Source organism: Anastrepha obliqua, chromosome 4 (assembly GCF_027943255.1).
Source record: "Anastrepha obliqua isolate idAnaObli1 chromosome 4, idAnaObli1_1.0, whole genome shotgun sequence".
Classification (NCBI taxonomy): domain Eukaryota; kingdom Metazoa; phylum Arthropoda; class Insecta; order Diptera; family Tephritidae; genus Anastrepha; species Anastrepha obliqua.
In genome coordinates, this window is record NC_072895.1 from 116,356,945 (window position 1) to 116,369,124 (window position 12,180).

Consider the following 12,180-nt stretch of genomic DNA (forward strand, 5'->3'; position numbering starts at 1 on the left):
AACAAAACCAAAGAATGGTTCGACTCGTGGAATATTAAAATAAATGCACTGAAAACGCAGCAGGTTATATACACAACGAAAAGGAACTTCATACCAAAACTTCACCATAAATGGATTAAAAAAATAGATTCAAACAACTCTACTGGCTGCTAAATAAAAAATCAACTTTGTCCTTGTAAAATAAAATTTTAATCTACAAAACAATTATAAGACCTATCTGGACTTACGGAATACAACTATGGGGAACAGCCAAAAAATCCATCACTAATATTATACAAAGACAGCAATCTAAAATTCAAAGAATAATAACTGGTGCACCCCGATATATCTCAAATCACGACTTATACAGAGAACTGGATGTTACCACAATCAAAGAAGAAATAACAAAGGTCAGCAGAAAGTACCAGGCAACGATAGAAACACACTGCAACAACGAAGTAAATGTACTTCCTACACAAGAACTCATGCGAGCCCGCCGACTTCAACGCAAACGACCGATCGACTTTATATGAATCACAATCTTAGAAATATCACGCAGCTGTTAAAAGAAGTTGATCCAGTATCTATGTATATTGTATTTTTAAACGAATTTTATTGATAGTTGTATAAATAATATTAACTAACCCATAACTGCTCTTATAAAAAGTATAATTGTTAATTAAATGAGAAATACGTTACTTTGGGGGAAAAAAGAGTACAGTATAATTCCTCTTAACCGGCTTCGCATTAGCCGGTCGACGGATTAACCGGCCTGTTTACAACATCCGTGCGCAATGCAATATTTTCCAAGAAATTCACCGGCGAGGCGATGCGGCTGGGACTCCCCCGATATTACGGGGAGATCCCGGCGAAGTAAACTATAAACGATGTTAGATAGGATTTTGTCGTTTTGATCAATTTGGTTTGTTTTTGCTGTGCGTACGGACATAACATAGTTCTTTCCTTAACAATGAGTGCAAAGCGCAAACGAATTGTGGTTTCGATGGATACACGTTTAAAAGTGCTAAGGCAGATTGATAATGGTGAATCCGTAGCGAAAATATGTGTAGAATTTAATGTTGGAAAAGGCACTGTAAATGACTGGCGAAGAGATAAGCGTTCCATTGAGGAGTTTTGCTCCAAAATGGAATCTGATAAAAATCTGGGTAGCCGTTGTACGAGAAAAAAACCGATTTGCGAGGTCGTCGATAAAGCTTTGTGGATCTGGTTTCTTCAGGAACGTCGAAGATGTACACCGATTGGCAGCCCAATTTTGAAAGAAAAAGCTTTGGCTATCCACCAGAAGATTAATATTGGAGGTGACTTTGTGGCAAGTGATGGTTGGCTTAATCGATGGAAGAAGCGACAAGGAATTCATTTCGCACATGTAAGTGGAGAAAAAATGTCTGCTAATACTTCTGGTACGACAGAATTCAAGACTAAGTTTTGGTGAAATGGTTAAAACACAGGAATTATCTCCAGAACAAGTCTATAATATGGACGAGACCGGGCTAAACATTAGAATGTTACCAGAAACAACTTTTTTAGGCAGTCATGAACAGTCTGCCTCTGGCTTCAAAAAGAACAAAGAACGTATTACAGTGGCCTTTTGTTCGAATGCAGCAGGGACTCATAAAATTCCTCTTTTCGTTATTGGCAAGTCTGCTAAACCACGGGCATTCAAAAACTTGAATCCATCTTCCCTTCCGGTTTATTATAAGTCGCAAAAATCAGCGTGGATGAATTCAGACTTGTTTAAAGAGTGGTTTAATTTGGAGTTTGTTTCAAAAGTTAAAAAACATTTAAAAAGTGTAAACTTGTCTATTAAAGCAATTCTTGTGTTAGATAATGCTCCAACCCATCCTCATGACTGCGCTGTAGATGACATAAAATTAGTTTATCTTCCTCCTAATGTGACAAGCTTAGTGCAACCAATGGACCAAGGAGTGATCGAAAGCTTAAAAAGACGATACAGGCGTAAACTTGTTTCTGAAATTCTGCAACGTTCGGAGAGTGAAGACAAAGGTCTTTTACAAGTCATCAAAAAGATCAATATCAAGGACGTTATCTATATCTTAGCTACAGCATTTCAAGAAATGCCCTCTTCAGCGTTTGTTAAGTCTTGGAGAAAACTTTGGCCAGATGTTGAGAATCTAATTGTGATCTCGAATATTGCAGGGACTGAAGGAGAAGAAAACAAATCTACTTTACAAGACCTTCAAAAGTTATCAGGTAACGAATCATTACAGGCAGTAGATGTGGAAATTTGGATGATAAACTGTGACGAACACCTTGAAAATGAATTTTTGAATGGTGACGAAATCATAGATTTAGCAAACAAAGAACAAGAGGAAGATGATGAGAGTAGTGACGTTGAAGAGGAGAAAACAGTTTCTCATGAAAAAGCAAAAAATGTGATGGAAATTGCATTGAAATACATTGAGCAGCATCATGAGTCAACAGCATTAGACGTTTTGGTGATTAGAAAATGGAGTGATGTCGCATTCAGAAATTCACTGAAGGTTAAAAAACAGAAGAAAATCACAGACTTTTTGAAAAAATAATTATTACACTTATATTTTTTGATGTAACACATTAACAAAGAAAGAAAAGATGCCGCCTATAGAGCCACGCTGCGATCGGGCGCAACGCGAGCCATGTGGGATCGCTACAGAGAGCTGAAAAAGGAAGAGAGACGTATTATCCGACAGAAGAAACGAAAGGCCGAAATACGTGAGTGCGAGGAGCTTGAGATGCTGGCCAATAGGAACAACGCCCGAAAATTCTACCAGAAAGTTCGGCGGCTTACAGAAGGTTTTAAGACCGGGGCGTTGTCCTGTAAGAACAAAGACGGCGATCTGGTGACTGACGTACAGAGCAATCTTAAATTATGGAGGGAACACTTCTCGAACCTGTTAAACAGTGACAGCTGCGCATGTCACAGAGAATGTGAAGATCCCGATACCCCAATCGATGACGACGGAATTGTAGTTCCGCTACCCGACCATGACGAGGTGAGAATAGCAATAGCACGGCTAAAGAACAACAAAGCCGCGGGCGCCGACGGACTGCCGGCTGAGCTATTCAAATATGGCGGCGAGGAGCTGGTAAGGTGCATGCATCAGCTCCTATGCAGAATATGGTCGGATGAAAGCATGCCTGCCGATTGGAATTTAAGTGTGCTCTGCCCAACCCATAAGAAGGGCGATCCTGCAATTTGTGCCAATTACCGCGGGATTAGTCTTCTAAATATCGCCTATAAGGTTCTAGCGAGCGTATTGTGTGAAAGGCTGAAGCCCACCGTCAACCAACTGATTGGACCTTATCAGTGTGGCTTCAGACCTGGAAAGTCGACCATCGACCAAATATTCACAATACGCCAAATCTTGGAAAAGACCCATGAAAGGAGAATCGACACACACCATCTTTTCGTCGACTTCAAAGCTGCATTCGACAGTACGGAAAGGAGTTACCTGTATGCCGCTATGTCTGAATTTGGTATCCCCGCAAAACTAATACGGCTATGTAAGATGACGTTGCTCAACACCAGCAGCGCCGTCAGAATTGGGAAGGACCTCTCCGAGCCGTTTGATACTAAACGAGGTTTCAGACAGGGTGACTCGCTGTCGTGTGACTTCTTTAACCTGATGTTGGAGAGCATCGTACGAGCCGCAGAACTTAATCGCTCAGGCACAATTTTTTATAAGAGCGTACAATTGCTGGCGTATGCCGATGATATTGACATTAAAAAACTCCAAAATTTTTAACACTGAATAAATATTAAAATTATGAAATATTTTTTCAAAATCCTTTCGGCTATTTTCCTATTATAATTAAGGCCACAAATAACCCAATTATTTGAAGAATTAACGACAATGTCCAAAGTACATGGATCACCTTCCCTGTTGCGTATACGCAGCGTCACCCCGATTTCCCTACTTGCTAGATATTCAGCTTGTATTTTCACACTAAATTACTGCAATTATGTTAATGGAAAACATATAAATGTATTTGTATATGTGATATATTATATATTTACATACTTATCTGGTTATATTACGAGTTATACGTGCAAAAAAATGTGCGAACCCCGAAATTAAACTACTTAAAATTTTTCACTTTTATACCTAAACATTCATGTTGACATCAAGCACATTTCACAAACTTATATTATATTTAGTCACATTTCATCATCATTAATTTCTAGAGTTTCAAGTTGGCCCATAGGGCCTATGTAGTTTTATTTATATTTATTTATTATGTTTGCTAACCTCAAACGTGCTCTTTGAGACACCGATGATGCACAACGCAGTGGACGCTCAATTGAAGCGGTAACACGAGAAAACATAAAAAAAATCCAAAAAATCGTTTTCAAATATCGAGCATTGGTCTACGAGAAAGCTCTGTTCAAAGTGGGTGCCACGTTTGCTCACTTCCAAGACAACGCACCGTCAAAACTACATGAATAGTGCTTCGATTGGTTGCCTGCGACTACTGGTTGTTCGCTGACCTAAAAAAATACTCGTCCGTGATAAATTTCGCTCGAATGAAGAGGTTATCGCTGAAACTGAGGCCTATTTGAGGCAAAAGATACATCGTTCCACAAAAGTGGTATTGAAATGTTAGAGCGGCGATAGAATGATTGCGTTGTTCTTGGTGGAAGTTACATTGATGAATAAAGCTAATTTTGAACAAAAACAAAAACAACGTGTCTTCTTTGTTGGGCTTTGCCCCTAGTACTTTCATCCTGAGGTGGAATTATTGCGCTCTTGAAATGGCTTTTGTACTGAGTAATCTAGATTGCCCTATCAAAATTAAATTGTTGTCTTTAATTTATTGCTGTTTTTGATTTCCTGCTTCACTTCTAATACAGTCCCATGCACACACTTTACGCATTAGATCAATTATTGAGGCTTACGAATGCTCATACAAGTATGTAAGTAAAGGGTGATTTTTTAAGAGCTATAGGAAGGTTTTTCAAAAAAACACACGTAAAATTCAGAAAAATGCATGAAATTTTTATTTAAATCGATAGTACAGTCCATATAATTTAATGTTTGAAGATTATTTCATGCAAATGTTGACCGCGACTGCGCTTCAAATGATCCATCCGCTTAGTCCAATTTTGGCATACTCTTTTCAATGTTTCGGCCGGTATCTCACATATAAATGCTTTAATGTTGTCTTCCAATGCGTTAATTGAAACAGCCTTGTCTGAATACCTGTAGACATGAGCTTTAACATAGCCCCACAAAAAATAATCTAAAGGCATTATATCGCACGATCTGGGTGGCCAATTGACAGATTGACAGGTCCCGAACGTGAAATAAAATGTTCTCCGAACTCGCCTCTCAACAAGTCCATTGTTACGCGTGCTGTGTGGCATGTGGCACCGTCTTGCTGAAACCACATGTCATGCAAGTCAAGCTCTTGCATTTTGGACAAAAAAAAAGTTGGATATCATTTCACGGTGGCGCTCACCATTCACAGTTACGTTACGATTCGCAGCATCTCAGTTACGTTACGACTCGCAGCCCATAAACCGCACCAAACTGTGACCTTTTCTGCATACATTGGTAGCTCTTGCAATTCTTCTGGCTGATTTTCACTCCAAAATCGACAATTCTGCTTACTTACGTACCCATTGATCAAAAAATGAGCTTCGTCGCTGAACACAATTTTTCGATAAAAAAGTGGATCTGAAACTTTCTTAACAGAACACGCATTTTTATAATAAAATTCAATTATTTGCAAGACCAAACTGACGATGTTTGACAGTGAAACAAAACACGAAACATGCGTCAGCTATTTAAACCAACTGTTTAAAAAGATAATAGTTTAAAAATCACCCTTTACTTCCATCAGTTGAAAGACATCTTTACATGTTTGGGGGTAGGCAAAGCGCTGATAATAAGTGAACAAAGAATGAAGAGAGGCTTTCACAACAAGCACGTACTTAAGCGTTATGGTTATCAGCTTTGAGTGAAAAGTGGAGGTGCTTGTAAGTAAACTTATGCATAAACTTATGAACTTCAATTTGTAATATAGTAATGCGTGAATACATGTGTGCTGAAGTTTGAACGTGCAAGCGTTTATGCAAAATACAGCAGACTTAACACTTTGACTGCCAAATATTTTAACATTCCGGGTTGTAGGAGTGTTGAAATATTTTTAACTGAATTTGTGTGCGTTAGTGATTAAAAGGCTGTACCTAACCAATTGAAAATCATGTTTAATCATATGTATCTTTCAAGTTTAAATAATTTTTGAAATTCCGCATATTTGAAGGGCTTTTCAGCAAGTGTGGACGTTACTTCCACCGATGAGTTTGATGACATGCATGAAGGTAACGATTTAAAGCTTGCAGAATAATATACTTTTGACGTGAGATAGAGGCTCAATAAAATGGTGATGAAGAAATTCGAGCAGCAGCAGTGAAAGTACCACCTTCAGTTGAGAAGAGAAGCTGCTAAAAGATGGGGATAAGGAAGTGGCACAAGCGTCAAAAAGCTGCATGAGTGGCTTGAAGTAGTTTTAATTCTAAGAAAAACTTCCGTTCAGGGGAATATCCTGCCTACTTTAAGAACTCCGGTCAACTATGAGCTGCGTGGCATCCTCGCATATTTTTGTTGATGAAGAATTTATCGTTTTTGATACAATCAGGTATCTTAGCAAGGAAGAAGATTAAGATTGAGATGGATTTGGATTTTGCAAAAAGTATTGACGAGTCTCCTAACGTTGATTTGAACTTTGAGGATATTTAACTGCTGACTAATAAAAAATTCCAAGCAGAAGTTTTAGAAAAGAACAAAAAATAAACAAACAAAAAAAGTATTAAAGAAACTGAAGAACCACCAGCTGTGGATGAATCCCAGAACTTCGTTCGCTAGATGAGGTAAAAATCCCTTCAAAAAAGCTTTGACTTCGGTGAAACAACCAGTCTGCTTATTGAAGTTATCTCAGCTATAAGCTGTTTGAAATCTTTTATTCTTTTTGTTAGTGAGGTTGTTGTGTAATATATTATTTTTTGGGAAATTGGCATGCAGAGCAGCAGACTAATTGCGCACCTATGACTTTCAGAAAAAAGTAGTTGAGCTCCCTTAGAAGCTTCACGGATACAAAATTAAAATAGAAAAAGGCTGGTTTTTTTATAAGTGTACGTGAGCAAGGGCAGGCAATGGCAAACCTTCGAGTGTATTTCTGCCATGAAAAAGCTCCTCATAAAAATATCTGCCGTTCGGAGTCGGCTAGCGCCCTCCATTTTGTGGAACAACATCAAGACGCGCACCACAAATAGGAGGAGAAGCTCGGCCAAACACCCAAAAAGGGGTGTACACGCCACCAAAGTTGGTTTAAAAATCAGTCTCTCAGAATGGGATGTGGGGTTTAAAATCTTATTCGCAGATTGATAAGGATGGGCTGTCTGTTTCTTCAAAACTGCCCGGCAGTTGTCATTCCTCTCAAACTAGTTCTGAATAAATCTCTATCTTCGGGAGTTTTTATGAACGATTGGAAAACCACAACTATCACCCCTTTTTTCAAAAGTGGCAAAAATAATAATGTGTGCAACTATAGGCCGATCTCGAAGCTTTGTATTATTTCTAAACTTTTCGAAGGAATTGGAAAAGAAAAAATAAACTTTGCAACTAAGAGCTTAATCTCGTCCAATCAGCATGGATTTATCTCGGGTAGGTCTACAGTTTCCAACCTGGCTTCTTTTGGTGATTACTGCTTTGGAACTTTTGCTGATGGTCTTCAAGTCGATTGTGTTTACACGGACTTTACTAAAGCATTTGATAGAGTTTCTCATACAATTCTATTACGTAAATTAACCTCGCTTGGTTTTCATTCTGTTTTCTTTTAATGGTTGAAATCTTATTTATCCAGTAGACGATGTATGGTAATGATTGAGGGTGAATTTTTGGAACTTTTCATTGCATCTTCAGGGGCATTTTAGGGTCTCTTCTCATCGTTCTAGTTATTAATGATATTAGTACCTGCTTTTCATTTGTCAACTTTCTTTTGTATGCTGATGATTTGAAAATATTTTCTGCTATTAGAAAAAATGAGGTTCCTATGTTGCAAACGGAAATTAATGCGCTCCTTCGCTGGTGCAGTAACTCTCTAAATATTAAGAAATGTTTTCATGTCACTTTCGTCAAAGTTCAAAATGTTTTCCAGTCATCTTACAGCATTGATAATACCGTACTTCATTTTGTTTATGAAATCAAAGATCTAGGGATGCTCTTTGACTTACATTTTTCTTTCAACAGTCACACTGACTTTATTGTGCCCACTTCTTACTCAATCTTGGGTTCTAAACGGCGTAGTAGCTCGATGTTCTCGGACCCTTACACTCAAAAATTACTTTTTACTTCCTTTGTTCGCTCTAGATTAGAATATGCAACATTTACCATCAACATGACACCAATTTGCTATAGAGAGAATTGAACGTGTACAGAAGGTGTTCCTTAAATATGCTCTCAGGTCGTTAAAATTCTCAAATCATATCCCTTCTTATCATTCCCGTTTGATTTTAATTAACTTAAAGTCTCTAGAAAGTAGAAGGTCTGCCTTTTGTTTTTAGTATAATTAAAGGAGAAATTGACTGTTCATCCCTAATACGTTGCATTCACTTTCATATTCCTTACCCATTTCATCTTAAATTTCTTAACACGAATAATGCGCGTAATGCTCCTATTGCCCGTGCTTTAAGAGAATTCAATGAGATCTCGAGTTCTATTCCGCTTGACTTTTCGGTTTCAAAGAATGAATTTTATAAATTTCTAAACTCTCTTTTTTATTTATTTTTTATTTAATAATTATCTGTAGTAATTTTAGCTCATATTAGATCTAAGTGGTCTGTAAAAACAATAATTACTTTTTAAACTTGAAATAAACGAAATAAAAAGCTACTGATTTCGTTCAGCTTAAACTCATGGAATGTGCGATAGGCTACACTGGAGTCGAAATAGTCCTGAAAATTGTTTTCACAATCCAATATTATTTACATTAGAACATACAGCCTCCAAAAAAAACAACTTTTGATAAATAAATTTTCTTTCTTCACTAGTGACTTAATCCAGCAGTGTAGGAAGATTTTGACACCTTTTTATAAAATTAGTTGTCAAGGTCTTTGAATTAGCTCAATGTTTTGGTGATGACCTCAGAATCTCACATAATTTTTTTCGCCTTTCAGTAGCATATGGAGAATAGTGAACCAATTCGTAACTTAATTCACTATAATAAATTTTTCTGTCATCAAACGATGCTCTAAATCGTCTATATGTTGTCCAAGGCGAAGATATGTGGCTTTCTATGCACGGTCGTACTGATTCCTTTGGCTTTCATTCCTAAATATTTATCAAAAATGTTGTTTGGTATCTACTTCTTCACTCAACTTCACTTTTCGATCTTGAAAAACGATCTTTTGGACTTTTTTGATCAATTTATTCGTGTCGGCCGCATAACAACGTCCACTGCACTCAGCATCTTTGGCATTGGCACACTCCCGTTTGGGGTCTTCAATCCAGATTTTGGCGATTGAAATCGAAGTTGCTCTTTTAGGGTAATATTTATATAACCACTGGGTGTGGTTTTTCCCATCAGAAAACAATTTTTCATAAAAACGTAAAACTCGCCGTTTTCCATATTTTGGGAAATTTCTAAATTTCTAAATTTCTAAAATTTCTCTAACAAAACCGACTGTATTTCGCATACTAACGAATAAAGTGCATTAAATTTGGAAGGAGGGTTTTTAAAAAATTATTCTTAACGAAGATATAAAAATTTGTATTTAGTGGCGATATTTTTGTTGCAAGTCTAGGGCTTTTCACTCCATGTCGTATATCAACATAGTGAAAGAAAATATTTCGTACTAGCAACTGCACGAAAATGCCCGACATAACCGTCAAAGTGTTAAATACGCATACGATTCATTTAAAATATTAATCAATTCCACACAATTAACTGCTCGTGCAAAATTCAAACTGTTAATAGGTAGGCAGGCAGACAGGCAGTTGCCACAAAGCAAGTGCTCACCTTTCAAAGTGAGTACACGTACGGGCATTTAAGCACATACAAAAGTGTGGCAGTATGTGTGAGTGGGTGTGTAATTACATTTAATATTATTAAGTGTACGCTGCGAAAACTTTCACGTCTGAGCTTACAAAATATTTGTGGCATTTACTTTAATAACCTTATTTATTTGTTTTTTCCTCAATGCCAATTTTGGAGTAGTGCACAGTTGAGGCTTAAGCGGTGATGAGATATGATGAAATTCACTGGAACTACACATCACAAAGGCTAAAGTGAAATCAACGTAAATTAAGTGTAGAGTTTCGTGTTGTTTTCGCGTGCGCTTTTGAATTTTAATTCACATTTAATAGCAATTAATTTTAAGGTTTTAGTAAATTCGCTCTTCTTCATTCAGAGAGACATGGACTTTATGTGAGCTGGAAATACGTACAAAACTTTTTATGAGAAAAATTCAACGCCTATGTGTTATGAAATTCTCTGCTCTGATTGATTAATTCAAATTTTTTTATAATTTTTTTTTATTATTTTGATGGAGCATAATGTAAATGAGCGCAATATAATTTTTTTTACAAGGTTTTGGGAATTTGCATTTTTTTTGTGAGTTTTGTTTAATCTTCTTTATACCAAATTTTGAAAAACGTGGGTGAATAGAACTGGTCTATTTTATGGACGCTGTTCTGGGCCCTCCTGAAGTAATGCAGAAAGTAGTCCCTGTAGTGGAGCCTCACCAAAAGAGGAGGTGGGTTTGTTTTATTGTCTGCAGCACTGAGTGCAGTAGACGCCAGTCGTTGTACGGGCGGAGGCATTTTTAACGCTACCTCACCTACAAAAACAAAAAAATACACAGAAATTCATAACATAAATAAACTTTGTTTTAATTTTAAACCTATGACAATGGGAAAAATGATGACTGTTTCAAACTTTGGCGGATAAATTTCAAAATAATATTTTGTAAAATTTAAAATAATTTTACTTTACCAAAACCATGCAAATCAAATATTCAAGCTTTATAAAATTTTTTGAAAATTCGAAACATTTTCATGAAATTTTTTAATAAAACATTTTTTTTACAGTATAGAAAGCAACAGAAAAGCGGTGGTTCCAACAATTCCATCTGGTTTACTAAATCGGTTGACCCTGAGTATGTTAAGCTTATCGTCCAGAAAGAAGTGAAGAAACTCTTTATGTATTTTGGATGTTTGGGCGAGTTACTCCTCCTATTTGTTTTGTAGGTCTTGATGTTTCCCGGAAATGAAAGGGGACCTACAGTTTGCGCTGTTTCCAAATGACAGATGGTTTTCTACATTATGAGTTGTCTTGGCAGAAATACGCTCGGGGGCTTGCAATCGTCTGTCGAGAAGCGATCGCTATTTGAAAAAACTTATTTTATCAATTGGCTTTTCGTGCCTGGGTTTTCGAACTGGTGACTTCCATTTTGTGTTCGAGCGAAAAGTGCTGCAACGATGGAACGTGCCAAATACGCTACAACGATGAGTTGCTGAACCAATGCAGGGGAGAAGATGTCGTTAAACACTTTAAATCCTAGTGGCTTCGACGTCCAAGGTTAACGTGAACCGTATAGGTTAGAAGAGGATTGTGGGCGAAGCTAAGGCGCACCTTGAGCTGCCTCTACCAGGAGGCAGCACTCGCAACAAGTAATGTCGTGGGCCGGTGTAGCCGCACATGGGCGCTCTCTACTCGTTTTCATCGAGCCTAGCGTTAAGGTAAATCCAAAATATTATCAGGAAAGTATTCTGGAGGTTGCTTTGAAGGCGTGGGCAGAACATTTCGGTAGCAGATTATGGACGTTTCAACAGGACTCGGCACTGTCTCACAAAGCTCGAGTGAACCCAGAATGGCGAAAAACAACGTTCCGAACTTCATAACGTTTACACAAGGGCTCTCAAATTCACCACACGCGTCCTCTATGGGTTCTCTCTCTTTGAGCCATTTTAGAGAGCAAGGTCCGAACGAAAAGATTCACCAGTCGCGAGGCGCTGAAAAAAACCATTTTCCGTGAGTGGGCCAAAATATCTGCAAATTACATTCGGGCAGCTTGCGATTCGTTTCTGGACCGTCTCAAGGCCATAGTCCAGGCAAAAGGTGGTCATATCGAGCAAGAGTAAATTGATTTTTAATTTTGTTATTCCTGCTATTTGTTAT

The 12,180-nt window shown here is 37.6% G+C and overlaps 1 protein-coding gene across 1 annotated transcript; it reads left to right on the plus strand.

Moving 5' to 3' along the window:
- Positions 1–949: 949 nt before the first annotated feature.
- On the plus strand, positions 950–6,351 carry LOC129244381 (jerky protein homolog-like). The gene is made up of 3 exons (XM_054882002.1): positions 950–1,366; positions 1,410–2,456; positions 6,268–6,351. The coding sequence occupies exons 1-3, from the start codon at positions 950–952 to the stop codon at positions 6,349–6,351; spliced, it is 1,548 nt and encodes a 515-aa protein (XP_054737977.1).
- The last annotated feature ends 5,829 nt before the right edge of the window (positions 6,352–12,180 follow it).